The sequence below is a fragment of the Pelecanus crispus genome, unplaced genomic scaffold (genome assembly GCF_030463565.1).
Source record: "Pelecanus crispus isolate bPelCri1 unplaced genomic scaffold, bPelCri1.pri SCAFFOLD_172, whole genome shotgun sequence".
In the NCBI taxonomy this organism is placed as follows: domain Eukaryota; kingdom Metazoa; phylum Chordata; class Aves; order Pelecaniformes; family Pelecanidae; genus Pelecanus; species Pelecanus crispus.
In genome coordinates this window covers 1-14759 of record NW_027461276.1, presented here as the reverse complement: position 1 = coordinate 14759, position 14759 = coordinate 1, and the positions used below count along the sequence as shown (strand labels likewise).

General features: G+C 63.3%; 2 protein-coding genes across 2 annotated transcripts; both read left to right on the top strand.

Annotated features, from left to right (window-relative positions):
* The first annotated feature begins 1711 nt into the window (after positions 1-1711).
* LOC142596885 (farnesyl pyrophosphate synthase) lies at positions 1712-4075 on the top strand. The gene is made up of 9 exons (XM_075727348.1): positions 1712-1849; positions 1927-2067; positions 2141-2221; positions 2305-2427; positions 2665-2753; positions 3025-3097; positions 3237-3314; positions 3391-3525; positions 3823-4075. Exons 1-9 carry the CDS (start codon positions 1712-1714, stop codon positions 4021-4023), a joined length of 1059 nt encoding a protein of 352 aa, XP_075583463.1. The 3' UTR covers positions 4024-4075.
* Positions 4076-5232: 1157 nt separating this feature from the next.
* On the top strand, positions 5233-12180 carry LOC142596886 (AP-4 complex accessory subunit RUSC1-like). Its single transcript, XM_075727349.1, has 9 exons — positions 5233-6829; positions 7502-7603; positions 8606-8682; positions 8863-9037; positions 9167-9272; positions 9373-9419; positions 9695-10718; positions 11069-11197; positions 11926-12180. Exons 1-9 carry the CDS (start codon positions 5233-5235, stop codon positions 12092-12094), a joined length of 3426 nt encoding a protein of 1141 aa, XP_075583464.1. The 3' UTR covers positions 12095-12180.
* Positions 12181-14759: the final 2579 nt, after the last annotated feature.

The following is a 14759-nucleotide window of genomic DNA, read 5'->3' as shown; positions in this document are numbered from 1 at the left end:
CCACGTTCACTGCATCCCCCTGACACCTGCACCCCACCCCTGCACTGCACCCCCAGTTACACTGCACAGCACCCCTGCACCCCTGGCTGACCCCCAGCTACAGTGCACCCCCGCACCCCCCAACTGCACTGCACAGCACCCCTGCACCCCTGGCTGACCCCGCAGCTACAGTGCACCCCTGCACCCCCTATCTGCACAGCACCCCTGCAGCCCCGGCTGACCCCCCAGCTACAGTGCACCCCCACACCCCACAACTGGCATTCATTGATGACAGAGACAAGTGGGATCAAGTGCACCCTCAGCAAGTTCAGTTCGCAGACCACACCAAGCTGAGGGGTGCGGCTGACACGCCAGAAGGACGAGATGTCACCCAAAGGGACCTGGACAAGCTGGGGAGGGGGCCGGTGTGAACCTCGTGAGGTTCAACAAGGCCAAGTGCAAGGTCCTGCCCCTGGGACGGGGCAGCCCCCGCTATCAATGCAGGCTGGGGGTGAGGGGATGGAGAGCAGCCCTGCGGAGAAGGACTTGGGGGTGCTGGGGGATGAAAAGCTGGGCATGAGCCGGCAATGTGCACTGGCAGCCCAGAAAGCCAAGCGTGTCCTGGGCTGCATCCCCGGCAGCGTGGGCAGCGGGGCGAGGGAGGGGATTCTGCCCCTCTGCTCCGCTCTGGGCAGACCCCCCTGCAGCCCTGCGCCCAGCTCGGGGCCCTCAGCACAGGACACGGAGCTGCTGGAACGGGGCCAGAGGAGGCCACAGAAATGCCCCGAGGGCCGGAGCCCCTCTGCTGCGGGGCCAGGCTGGGGGAGCTGGGGGTGCTCAGCCTGGAGAGGAGGGGGCTGCGGGGAGGCCTGAGTGCGGCCTGGCAGGGCTGACAGGGGCTGCAGGAAGGGGGGGGCAAGCTTTTTAGCAAGGCCTGTTGGGACAGGACAAGGAGTAATGGATTTAAACTAAAGAAGAATAGATTTAGACTGGATACGAGGAAGAAATTTTTTACGCTGAGGGTGGTGAGGCACTGGCACAGGTTGCCCAGAGAGGCGGTGGAGGCCCCATCCCTGGGAACATCCCAGGCCAGGCTGGACGGGGCTCTGAGCCCCCTGCTCTGGTTAAAGCTGTCCCTGTCGCTGCAGGGGTGGGGCTGGGTGGGCTCTAAGGGTCCCTTCCCACCCAAAGCACTCCATGATCCCATGATTCTAAGAACCGCACTGCACAGCACCCCTGCCCCCCCAGCCGCACTGCACAGCACCCCTGCATGCCACAGCTCCCCCCCAGCCACAGTGTACCCCAGCCCCCCCAGTTCCACTGCACAGCACCCCTGCACCTCCCAACTGCACCCCCTCCCCCTGCACCCCCAGTTCCCGCCCCCGCCCCGGGCTCCGCCCGCCCCCGCGCTCCGGCCGGGCTCTCGCTCCATTCTCTCCCTCCACCAATCAGCCGGCTCGGTCCCGCCCTCTCCGCGCTTCTACTGGCTCAGCCTCCTTGGGCTCATCCTCATACGATGGAGCGGACCAATGAGCGTGGGCGCCAGGCGCGGCCGGCGGCTGGCTCCGCCCCCGCGCGGGGCACGCCGGGAGCTGTAGTCGGGGGGGCGGGGAGGCGCCGGCTGCCCCCGCGGCTCCGGACTACGCGCCCCGGCGAGCCCCGCGCCGGGCCGGGCGGGGCGGAGCGGAGCAAAGGCAGCGGGCGGCGGGTCCGGGCCGCGCTCTCGGTCACCATGAGCGGCAGCGGGGCGAGGGGGGCGGCGGCCGGGCGGGAGGAGTTCCTCGGCTTCTTCCCACAGATCGTCCGCGACCTGACGGAGGGCGGCCTCGGGCACCCGGAGGTGGGCGACGCCGTGGCGCGGCTGAAGGAGGTGAGGAAGGGCCGGGGGGCCGGGGCGGGGGGCGGCGGGCCCGGGGCTGCCCGCTGCCCGCTCCTCTCCGCCCGCAGGTGCTGGAGTACAACGCGCCGGGCGGGAAGTGCAACCGCGGGCTGACGGTGCTGGCCGCCTTCCGGGAGCTGGCGAGCCCCGGGCAGCGGGACCCGGAGAGCCTGCGGTGCGCCCTGGCCGTCGGCTGGTGCATAGAGCTGGTGAGAGCCGGGCCGGGGGGCGGCCGGGGGCCCCGTGGGGACCCCCCACGGCCCCTAAGCCAGCCTCTCGCAGTTCCAAGCCTTTTTCCTGGTGGCCGACGACATCATGGACGCGTCCCTCACCCGCCGGGGGCAGCTGTGCTGGTACAAGAAGGTGAGGGCATTCGGGAGGCCCCTGCCCGCTGGGCCCTGTGGGGTCGAGGTGTTTTGTGACACCTCCCTGCCCTCCTGGTGCAGGAGGGGATCGGTCTGGATGCCATCAACGATGCCTTCCTCCTGGAGTCATCTGTCTACAGGCTGCTGAAGAAGTACTGCGGGGAGCGTCCCTACTACCTGCACCTGCTGGAGCTTTTTTTGCAGGTGTGCCTGGCCCCTGCACCCCACCCCACCCCCCCCCCCTGGGTTTGGGCCGTTTCTGCATGTTTGGTGGTGTGTGGATCTCGGACCGTTCCCTGAGTTCCTGGGCGTCCTGCCAGACACGCGCCCTTCCTTCAGACTCGGAGAGGAGCCGAAGTGGGGCTTGGGTTGGGGGTTTTCACTGTGCTGTGGGGACTTTCCTGGGGGACCGTGTGAACAAATCCTTTCTTTCCTCGGCAGACTGCCTACCAGACTGAGCTTGGGCAGATGCTGGACCTCATCACTGCTCCTGTTTCCCAGGTGGATTTGAATCGCTTCACTGAGCAGAGGTAAAGAGAGGGAAGGGGCCAGAGATGGCAGCCCAGCTGTGGCAGGGTGGCTCTGCTTGCAGTCCCTTCCAGACTGTGTAAGAGAGACAACTGGCTTGCTGAAATGCTGCTGTCACCTCCCAGGCTTTGGGGACCAAGTCTTGCTCGCACCATCAGAGCTTGGGAGCTGGTTTGGAGGGAGCTGCTTTTCTCCTGCTGGCCCTGATCTGCAGAGCCCTGGTGGGAGGGGAAGGCCAGGGCTTTGTCACTGAGCACGGTTCCTCTGCTGCAGGTATAAAGCAATTGTTAAGTACAAGACGGCGTTCTACTCCTTCTACCTGCCTGTGGCTGCTGCCATGTACATGGTGAGTTTAATGGAAACAGTCTCAGGAGGGGCCTAACCCTTGGTATGAGGCTGTTGAGGAGGGCAGGGGGTTGGGAGATGGGAGAAGTGAGGGTGGAAGGCAGGTACTGGAAGGCTTTATTCCTCTTTCCCCCTCTTAGACTGGTATTGACGGTAAGGAGGAGCACGATGATGCCAAAGCTATCTTGCTGGAGATGGGCGAATTCTTTCAGATCCAGGTACAAGGTGACTCCCCGTCCCTCGGTGCTTGTAAGACACCGGTTGTGGTGCTCACGTGTTTCCGTCTTCGTGCAGGATGATTACCTGGACTGCTTTGGGGACCCGGAGCTGATGGGGAAGGTTGGCACTGATATCCAGGACAATAAGTGCAGCTGGCTGGTGGTGGAGTGTCTGCGTCGGGTCACGCCAGACCAGAGGCAGATCCTGGAGGTAACATCACCAGGCTGACAGAAAGCCGCTGAAGATGAGGGAGAGGTGGTGTGGACCTCATCCCCGAGGACGTGGTGTAGAGGGAGCGTAGTGCCGTAACGTACACCTGAAAAGCCGTGTGCCGCCCTGCGTAGCTGCGCTGTGCTGCTACCTGGCTGGGAGAAGGGTTGGTTGTTGCAAGTGGTATGAGGTGGTAGCAGGGAGAACAAGAGCTGACTCCTGCCACGCTCTGAATGAGCAGCTACGGCAGCGGCTGTAAGCTGGGCCTCAGCCGGACTTGTTCTGGTGTTTTCTCAGGAGAACTATGGCTGTAAGGAGCCCGAGAAGGTGGCAAAGGTGAAGGAGCTCTATGAGACTCTGGGCATGAGGGCTGCTTTTCAGGAGTATGAGGAGAGCAGCTATCAGCGCCTGCAGGAACTGATCACAAAGCACGCCAACCGCCTGCCCAAGGAGATCTTTCTTGGCCTAGCTCAGAAGATTTACAAGCGGCAGAAGTGATGGTGGGCCTGGCTCTGGACTGCTTAGTCTTTGCTGAGGGGGCCTGGTTGGGTTCCCCCCGGCCGTAGCTGCCTGGTCCCTGCCCCAGCATCCCCCTGGGGTGGGGGTCTGGGGCCCCTGGCAGACCCTGCGAGGGGGCTGTGGGGGGCATAGATCAGCTGCCAGCGTTTGTGTCAATAAACATAAGTTATTGCGGGTGTGTCGCTGCCTGCTCTTTGCCGGGGACGGGGCTGGACCGGGGAGGGGGGGGATGCCGGCACCTCCGGTGCTTTCCGGCTGCAGGGGTTGGTTTTTTGGGGGGGAGGAGGGGGGGCGGACCGGAGCACCGCCCCCGTCGGCTCCCGGGCGGGGCCGGGGCTCCTCCCGGGGCTCCTCCCTCCCGGCAGCCGCATTCGCCGCCGCAGCGCGACGAGGTGAGCGGGGCCGGGGCGGCGGGGGCGCGGCGGGGAGGGGAAGGGGCGGCTGCACCCCGGCGGCGCCGCTCCAGCCCCGGGGCCGGGTCGGAGCCGCCTGCCCGAGGCCACCCTGGCTCTGAGCTGCCCGGCCCGAGGCCGGCGATGGGCGCCCGGGGCCGGAGCTCTCCCCCGGGCCGGGCCGGGCGATGCGGCGGGCGGCTGCAGCGGCTGCCAGGTCTGCGGGAGGCCGGGCGTCTCCTTGGCCGTGCCCTGGCTGAGGGTGCCGGCCGTGTCACCCTGCCTTGGCCAGCAGCTCCCCGGCTGAGGTTTCCAAGGGCGTTTTCTCCTTGACAGCATCTCTGAGATGCTCCCGGCCGCCAAGAGCTGGCAGAGGGATTCAGCCCTGCCGCTGCAGACGCCTGGACTGGCCAGAACCTCCCTGGATCACGCTCAGGTCGTGCTCCAGGGATCAGCTGCCGGCTCCCCGGCTACCAGCAACCGGCTGCAGCCCCTGCCCAGCCAGCCAGGCCTGAGCTCAGTGGGGAGCTGTGGGGCAGCCCCTCTCCACGGAGGGTATTCCCCACTCTGAACCCACAGGCCCTCGTGCCGGTCCCCTGCAGCCGGCCCTTCCCTGCTCGGTGGCTGCTGCAAGGTCACCGCCCTCCCTCTTGTGCTGTCCGTTCCTCTCCAGGTTTGTGCTGCCGCGTTCTCCCCTGCTGAAGGGGTGTTTGATGTTTGCAGGGAGCTGGATGGTCTGAAGAGAGGAGCTGTGGGGCTCTCCAAGGAGCCCCGGCGCTACCAGTGAGGCAGCATCATGCTGGCTCCGAAGAAAGGCCTGCTGTGCAACCTCAACCACATCCATCTGCAGCACATCTCCCTGGGGCTGCACCTCTCCCGGCACCCAGAGCTCCAAGAGACCTCTGCCTCCATGGGTGGAGGAGACCAGACCAGCTGCAGCGACTGCCCCGGGAACTGTGAGCAAGTAGATGCCAATTCCAACAACCCCTCCTTGAAATGCCAGTGCTGTGAGTCCCACACTCAGCAGCCGGTGATGCTGGGTCTCCAGAACCAGGCAGCTCAAGAGGATTTCCCCTGCCTGCATGCTGGGGAGGAGGTGGCTTCCCCTTGTGAGCCCCTTTGTGATCTGGCTTCATCCTCCTCCTCCTCCTCCTCTGTCAGTAGCTGCTCGGATTTCAGCTTGGATGACTCCCCGGTCTCCGTGTACTGCAAGGGGTTCTCCAGAGAAGAGTCTCAATCCCCTGAAAATCAGCCCGACGTCATTCCCATAGAAGATGCCCAGGATGGCCAGTTGTTGGCTGACCAGAGTAGGATGCGTGATGGAAGAGACGCCAACCTCAACCCGCCGGCGCTCCAGAGACCGCATGCCCTGGCTGGAGAGAGCCCGGACAGCCTCTGCAGCAGCACCTCGCTTGACTCCCAGTGCAATGAGACCTCTCCCAGCACAGCGGGGCAGGAGACCACCAGCATCTGCGCCAACCTAGACCCTAACTGCAACTCCCTCCCCAACCCTGATCCCACACCTTTGGCACTGCCTGCACCAGGATGGTGGGATCCCAGTCTGAGCAGCACTCCTGAGCCACGGCCCCGGGCTGGCAGCGTCCCCCCGCCTGTGCCCCCCCGGCCTCGGAGACGACTGCAGGTTCTCAATGCATACAGAGCAGAGCAGCCACTCCTGCCTGCACAGCCAGCGGAGCCAGATCTGAGCTCAGGTGACCTTTGCAGAGACGCAGGCAAGAAGACCATCACCTCCTTCCATGAGCTTGCCCAGAAGAGGAAGAGGAACGCCGCTGGGCCTGCTCTTGCCCAGGCCAGAGCTGACCGGAGCGACTGGCTGATCGTATTCTCACCCGACACGGAGCTGCCGCCCCCGAGCGAGCTCCTCTCCAGCGCCGTGGGCCAGGAGCCAGCCCAGCCCCAGCTCCAGCATGACTGGCCACCGAAACCACCCAGCTCCAGGCAGAGAGAGGTGACCACCTTCAAGGAGCTGCGGTACCGCAGTGCCTCCAGCAAGCCCAGGGGCCAGCCAGCCGGTGAGCGGGCAGAGCCTGTGGCACCTCAACGCCCACCTGCACCCCTTGAGATGGTCGTAGGCAGCGACGGCTCAGGCTGGATGCCGCCCGTGCCTCTGGGTGGACACTTGCTGGCACCTGTGGAAAGCCACCAGCCGAAGAGGAGGAGATCCCGACCGGGACTGCAGCCCATTGTGGAGGGGCAGCCGGGGGACGCGGAGGAAGGGGGGCTGCCACCACAAAGCTGCCTCCCAGGAGAGAAGGGTTGTGATAAAGGCTCTGGCTGTGGTAAAGACGCCCTGGTTCACAGGCTCGGGGGGCCTGGTGGGGACCCCTGGGTGCCAAGGACGGTCGAGAGACGAGATGAGAGCTGCAAGGAGGGTAAGAATTTGGGTCCGCTCTTCCAGGCTGGGTGCAGGGGTGTCACCCTTTAGGGGACCGAGCGGGGCAAGGAGGAGCCGCAGGGGCCACATCTGGGGCTGCAAGGACTTGGGGGGCTGCGGGGGGGCGGGTGCGTGTGGCGGCTGCAGGCCGAGCTGGCCCAGCTCCTCGCTGGCTGGGACGAGTGGCTTCCGCGCCCCTCGATCGCTCCGTGCCGGGCAGGGCCGGGGGGGCCGGCAGGGCCGGGGGGGCCGCCGCTGCCCTGGGCTCCTTGCAGGCGCGGCTTCCCCCTCCGCACCCCCGGCCCGGCTCGGCTGGGACGCGCGGCGCCGGCGGCCGCCCCGGCCCTTCCCGGCCGCCCGGGGCCGGGCTGGCCCCTCCTCGCTGCGCCCGGCCCGCGGGGCCCGGCCCGCCCCGCTCCGCCCGCCGCGGCCTCCGGCTCCATGGGCGAGCGCGGCCCGGCTGGTGCCGGCCCCGGTGCCGCCCGCGGTGAGTGGGGCCGGGGCGGCGGGGCCGGCTGCTTGCGGCGAGCGCGGCCTGGGCCTCCCGCGGCAGCGGCGCCCGGGCCCCGCGTCCCCCCCGCGCTGCCCCCCCGGGCCCCGGCAGCGCCCAGCCGGCCCCGGGGGAGCCCGGGCGAGGCCCCGCCTGACCCCGCCGCCCCCCTCTCTCCAGCCAGGCCCTCGCCGTCCGCCGCTGGAGCGGCCGCGGGCGCAGCGCGGCCCGGCGGGGGGAGCACGGGAGGAGCCCGCCGCCCCCCGGGGGAGCAGAAGAAAGGTAACGGCCCCGCGGAGCCGGCCCCGCCGCCGCGCTCGGGCTGAAGGGCCGCCGAGCCGGGGCCGTTTCCCCTCCGGAGCCTCTGGCGGGGCCGAGCGGGGCTCCGGGAGGCGGCCGGGGTGTGACAGCGCTGGGCCCGGGAGACCCCAGGGCCTGGGGAGGTGGCGGGGGGCTCGGTCCAGAGGCGGGGGGCGGCGGGGGGCCTGGCCGGCCTCTCGGGCACGGGCAGGGGCGGGGGGCAGAGGCAGGGACGGGCAGGGCCAGGGGCAGGGGCAGGCAGAGGCAGGGACGGGCAGGGCCAGGGGCAGGGGCAGGGCCAGGGCTAGGGCCAGGGCCAGGCAGGGGCAGGGGCAGGGGCAGGGGCAGGCAGGGGCGGGCAGGGCCAGGGCCAGGGCCAGGGGCAGGGCCAGGGCCAGGGGCAGGGCCAGGCAGGGGCAGGGGCGGGCAGGGCCAGGGCTAGGGGCAGGGCCAGGGCCAGGGCCAGGGCCAGGGCCAGGGCCAGGGCCAGGCAGGGCCAGGGGCAGGGCCAGGGCCAGGGGCAGGGCCAGGGGCAGGGGCAGGGGCAGGGGCAGGGGCAGGCAGGGCTGCCTGCTGCGGGGCCCAGCCCTGCCCGCCTCTCGGCAGATGGTGCTGTCGAGCCGGAGAACGGGGCGGGGGCTGCCCCGGCACCTTGCAAACACCTTGCGGGTCTCCTGCCCGCGCCTCACTCCTGGCCTGGTCCCCGTGGGAGCGGCGGGTCCTTCATCCCTGCACCCGGGAGCAACGGGTTGCCATGGCAACAGCCTGGGATGCTGCGTGGCCCTGGGCCTTCCTGGCGCCTGCCCTCTCCTCCCCAGCTCCTCCAGGCCTTGATGTCCAGAGCTGCTCCTCACTGCAGCTGTGGCCGGTGCAATGCTGGTCAGCCCCAGCCAGCCGCACGCTGCCGATGGGCTGAGGGCAGGTGCCGCAGCGGCGGTGGGGCTCGGGTGCTGTGTTGACATCTCTCTTTCCGTTGCCCAACAGCCCTGCTGATCGCCATCAGCACCGCCGTGGACAAGGTTATCGCCCACTTCAGCACTGCACGAAACCTGGTGCAGAAGGTGAGGGGCTGGGCTGGGGCTCGGGCTGGGGTGGGCAGGAGTGAGGGCAGTCCATGCAGGCTTTGGGTAGGAGAGGCTTTGGGAGCTCCAGCGGGAAGATCCCACCATCCCATCCTGCAGGCTCAGGGTTAGGTGCTGCCGTTCCCCTCCCTCTCCTCTCCTTCTGCCTCCCTACTTCAGGCCCAGCTGGGAGACAGCCGGCTCAGCCCAGATGTGGGTTACCTGCTGCTGCACACCCTCTGCCCTGCGCTCTATGCCTTGGTGGAGGACGGGCTGAAGCCGTTCCAGAAGGATGTTATCACAGGCCAGAGGAAAAATTCCCCCTGGAGTGTGGTGGAAGCCTCCGTGAAGACAGGTCAGTGTGAGGAACATGCTCTGGAGATGTTGGGATCACCATCTCAAGGTGCCTGGAGTCCTTTTCCAGCCCGGGCTGGGGGAGGATGTGCCCCTGGAGCCATGACTGTCTGTGTTGTGTATTCCACAGGCCCCAACACCCGCTCCCTCCACTCCCTGTGCTGGCACGTGGCCGGGCTGGCCCCTCTCAACAGCGCCAGACAGAAGTTCCATGCCTTTATCCTCGGCCTTTTGAAGTGAGTATTGGCCCTTGATGGCCCAGGCTGTCCTTGCTGCGATGGCAGGTTGGAGCAGCGTCCCAGGAGCTCTAACTTGGGTTCCCTTCGTCTTGTTTAGCATTAAGCAGCTGGAGCTGTGGATCTCTCACCTGCAGAAGAGCCCAGGTAAGGACACAGTACCCAGAAAGCTCCCTGCCCAGGTCCTCTCCCGCTTGCCCCAGTGATAAGCCCATACTTGTTCCACCCGCAATGCTTCGCTGGGATTTCCTTAGTGGACAAGGGCATCGTTTTCCGTGGCTGTCTTGCTGAACAAGGGCAGTCGGGCAGACCATTTGGAGCATCATTTGGACCCGCTAGGATGGACCCAGTTGGCCCTGGGAGGGACGTGTGGGCAAGGGCAGGGCATTTTGCAGCTGTCCAGCACTGTCCGTGTCTCGTAGGTGTAATCTCCGTGCTGTATTCACCCATGGCCTTCTTTGCCCTGAGTCAAGGCCCTCTTCCCCACCTCGCTGATGAACTGCTGCTGCTCATCCAGCCCCTCTCAGTGCTGACTTTCCACCTTGACCTGCTCTTTGAACACCACCACCTCTCCGTGGATATAAGACCCTTGTCCCGTCGGCTGGAGTCACCCCCATCTCCTGCCCATCACGCCGCTCAGGCTCGGGGGGCTGCGCGGCCTTCTCTGGAGGGCCAGAGCAGTGCTGCAGGGGCAAGCCTGGAAGATGAGATCCCGCCCGATGCTCTGGGCAGGGCAGCCGGTGCAGAGGGCAGCGCAAGGTCCCAGTCCCAGGCAGCTGTGCGCAGGCTGGTCCCTGGCCCCCAGGTTGGGGCCGCCCTGCAGCAGACCTTCCAGCACGTGCGGCGGTGGGGCGACCAGCTCAGTCGCACTTTCCTGGGAGGTGACAGCTCGCTGGAGACCCCCAGACCGGAGGCAGGCCCTCAGGATGCCAGGGCTGGCCTCAGTGGCTGGTGGGGCCAGCTGAGCCAGGCCTCCAGGATTTACGCTGCTCCTAGCAAGGAGAAGTTCCCCTTCATCTGGTGGACAAAGCTGCGGACGGCTGCGGGGGATTCCAGCCCAGGCCAGGCTGCGCGACCCCGCATAGCTGTGAATGAGCCTCGAGGCACGGAGCTGCAGCTCCTTCAGACCAAAGCTGTCCCTGAACCCTCCGGTCCGAAGGCCAGCAGCAGTCCTGACACGTCTGGGACCTCTTCCCCTGAAGACCTCGTCCTGCCTGCTGGAGCTGGAGCACCCACCAGGCCAGATGATCCTGCTGCTGGAGAGAAACTCCTGGCTGCTTCCTCAGAGCCTCATGCGAATAGGAACCGGGCAGCCCCTTCCGACCCAGAGGCTGGCGGCCCCCCGGGTCCTGACAAGGGCAGCTGGCTGGGCCGGCTCTTTGGAGCCACCAGCCCCTCTGCCAGGAGCTTCCCTCCCAGTCCTGACGCCATCTCCGCCAGGTCCAGGTAAGGCCCAGCTTGGGCAGGTGGGGTGGGGGAAGCGGCGTGTGCTGAGGAAGGGCTTTTCTCCCAGACGGTGTACGGAGAGCACACCGTGGGGCTCGCGGCCTTGCGGGGTGGCTGGTGCTGTCCGTCTCATCCAGGCTGTGGTCCTGGGCTGTTGCGCTGTGCCGGGGCCCAAGTGCTGCTGCCATCACGTCGCCTCAGTTTCAGAGAAGCAGGAGCTCATGGTGGAGGCTTGGTGGTGCTCGATAGACCCCTTGTTCAGCTCGCAGATCGCCAGAAGAGTTTTCTGAGCGGGATGGGTGGGAAGAGGCTTCCCAGACGAGCTTGTGGCTTCCTTTGCTTTGTGGCAGGAGACCCTCTAGTTGGCTGTCCCCCAGTGCGCGTGTCCTGGCCGTGGTGGCGAAGGGGCTGGCGTCTGAGAAGACCTGTGATCAAGAACAGCCCGAGAGCAACACATCCGACCCGCCCCAGCCCCACAGGTGATGCAGGGCACCGTAGTGTTTGGGGCTGGAAAGCTGGTGGTGGATTTTTTTTGGGGGGGGGGGGGTGGGGTGGGGTGGGGTGGGGTGTGGAAGCGGGGGCTGTTTCCAGGCCTAGCCTGGATGTCCTACACGCCTTTCCAGGGAAGGGCACACCACTCCTGCTTGCTGCCTTGCACCTTGACTGCTCCCCTGGGGATTCCCCCGGCTCCTGCTGAGCTTTGGGTGAACCCGTGTGTCTGCTTAGCTGTGATCAGTTGTTTTTCCCAGACGGTTTTGGGGGGAATTTTGAGCATTTTCTTTCTTTTGTGTGCTTTCTGGATTCATAGCAGCTTGTTGGGGCATCTGTGTGGCAGCTCTGACCAAATTGTGGCAGGTCAGAAATGCCGTTGTGGTCCTCCTGTGCTTGCGCAGCGTCTGTCCCACACTGTGTTCGGCCGTCTCCCTCCTCCCCAGCCCTCGCTGGCCCTGACCTAGATCTCCCCTCCATGCCTGTGCAAGCGCTGCTCACGCTCTGCTGCTGCTCCGAGGGCCTGCTTGGCAGGACGGTTTTGTGATGTGGCTTCTCAATCACGTCCATCGTCAGATAGCATCTCCACCTGGGGCGGGGAGGGGACCACTGGCTCCACAAATGAGCGTCAAAACACCTCCCGAGTCCTGCGGGAGCTTTGCTCAGCGGTACCTGGGGTCCCTGGGGAGATGGATCCCTGATGGCGTTTGTGGTGCAGGGCAGTTCGGGCACTGTGTGACCACACAGGTGCTGCCGACGGTCACCTGAGCTTCCAAAAAGGGGACATCCTGCAGCTGCTCTCTACTGTGGATGAAGACTGGATCCGCTGCTGCCATGGAAACAACACTGGCCTAGTTCCTGTCAGCTACACATCCCTAATTTTGTGAGGAGGCAGAGGAGACCTTAGGCAGCGGCTGAGCTTGCCGAAGCGGGTGCCGCCTCTGGGAAGGACTGTCTCCTGCCACGTCTTCACCGCCTTTGGGGCTTCACCACCTTCAGGGCTGGCAGTTCTGCAGGGGACCCTGCCCTGCTGCCTGTCGCTGCTGCTTGTTCGCATGACGTTGCTGTCTGCCGTGGGTGCATCCCGTGAGCCACCGCTGTGCGTGTCCCCGCAGATCTGCCAGCACTTCGCCGTGGCCCCCGTTTGGGATCTACTCTAGCTCGTGTTTCCTCAGCTGCTGCCCACGCCTGTGCTAGGGGAGGGGAGGACCCTGTCCCTGCGCGGTACTCACGGTCCTGTACGTTGTCTCTGTGCCATCGTGTCCTGCCACCTCCACATGCCCTGCTTTACCCCATGGCCGGGGCTGGTGGCCCAGGCCACTGATGCGCAGTCCCAGCACTCTGTAAATAGTTGTAACCACAGGAATGAGCTTATTCCGGGGGGAAAAGCTGGAAATAAAGGTTGTGACTCATGTATCTACATGTGTGAACAGATCATTGTGGGGTGAGGGGCTGGAAAGGGCCGTGGGGCCCGTCCCTGCGTGGGTAGCCCAGGCTGGTGCTGGGTCTTTGGGAGTAAATGCTTTTGCAGGCAAAGGCAGCACAGCACCGTCGGCTGGCAACCCCAGGGCCCAGTACGGTGTCATACCCTGGCAGAAAGTGCCCACTCTCCGACATGGCATAGGAAGAGGCGGCTGCAGACAGCCAGAGCCAGGAAGAATCCTGGAAAAGTGTGCATCGCTGGCTGGTGACCAGCCCGTGAGCTGGAAGCTGCACAGCACCAGTAAAGGTGTTTGTTTTGTTTATTTCTTAAATTAAACTAATCTTTTTACTGACTCACAGGATTTCAGTAGGGGCTGGATGGCTTTTATTTTATTCCCCCCCCCCCCCCCCCAAGTTTTTTTCTCCTTGCTTGTGATTTTGTACCAAACTACTTACATTTTGCACTGGGCTCCCCAGTAAGAGAGAGCTGTAGATGGGCCAGCAAGGGGCCACAAGGCAATAGCAGCTCGTCTTAGGGGCAACTTTTGGGCCAGTGCTCTCTCCTATGGACCAAGAACCACATTTCATCCTTCTAACATCCACTGTTTCAGTGGCAAAGGAGCCCATGCTTCAGCCATTGGGCTGTGTCCTGCTAAGAAGATAAAGCTGCTCTCTTTTTATTCTGTTCTCATTTTCATTCCTCTCTCTGGAATTTTTACTCTCAGGCAAGGGACATTATAGCTTAATTGGAATGTTATTTGGCTTGCCTTAAGTAGGTTTGATTGAATTCCATAGCTGCCTCTGGACTTTAAAACGGGGTCAAGCCAGCAGGAGCTGAATCCAGGCACTTTTTCAATTTTTTTTTTTTTTTTTAATAACAAAAAGCACTACAATCCTTGGTGTGGTGTCACTCTTAAAAGGCAGACAAGTGTATGGGTGAAGCATGGCATTTTGATGACCACAGATTCAGGCTAGGGAATGGAAAAAGAAAAAGCAAGCTACATTAAAGGCGGATCATCAATAAATTATTTAATTCCTGAGTAACACAAATAGTTACCACATTTATTCCCAGAAACCACTACAAACCAGAGGAAGTTTAAAACCCTAAGACTTGTTAAGACCGCATCTCATTAGTGCCAACCTTCAGAGGGTATCAGAGGAAACATGAGGTCGACAAAGCCTTAGAAAGGCTAGTTTGAAGGGACATGAAGTTCTCCATTTCCGTTTCCCTCAACATCCTGCTGCATGCCGAGAGGAACAGGGCAGGATGATGGCGTGCGATCGGGCTGACAGCTCCCAAGGACTCAGAACACCTCTCAGCCTTTCTTGCTTATCCGACTTTTTGGTAATGGAGGGGAACGCGCCCGACAGCACAAGTCATCTGCCACAACTCCGGTCTAATGTTAGCGGTGTGAGTGCACTGCCGCCGTGAGGTGCAGTAACGATGCTGAGAGAGCCCAATCCGCTGTCTTTGTGGGCACGGGAGGCACCGTCTCTAGGTACCAGGGCTTTATATTCTGGGAATAGGCATGAAATTCGTGGATTTAATGGTTCATGTACCGACCTACCATTATATACAACCACGGTTACGCAGCCTCTGACTACCCGACAGCGAATGCCTGCGCTGATGCTCCCGTCTCTGTACGCACACTGCCATCGTCCCTCCTGCCAAGGTCTGACCAGAAGAACCATCAGCATCGAATTATATCCGCGTGAAACACCATCACCCATCAGGCAACTGGATATACGAAAGAGATGGGGCAACAACCCCCGTAAAAGAGGCTGCAAGAGAGTCAGAACATGACAGGAGCAGCTGAGACAAAGAGGCAAGAAAAGAAAATCAAAGGCATGTCAAAGAAAACCCCACAAGTCATCGATAGGAAAAGATTTTCCATTTAATACTAGACTCTCTCAGGATTGAGATGCAGGCTTTTTATGCAATTACATCCAATGTTAAAATTGGTAATACATAATTTACAAAGATTAACATCAAAACAATGATCTATTTAGATATGCTTTGTAAAAAGGAAATATATTAGCAGCATTTATTTTCAGCAATCACACAGCCTACACCCATGCAGACTAAGAGTTCATATCTATTTGCAATAATGTAGTGCTTCCTGGTCTTAA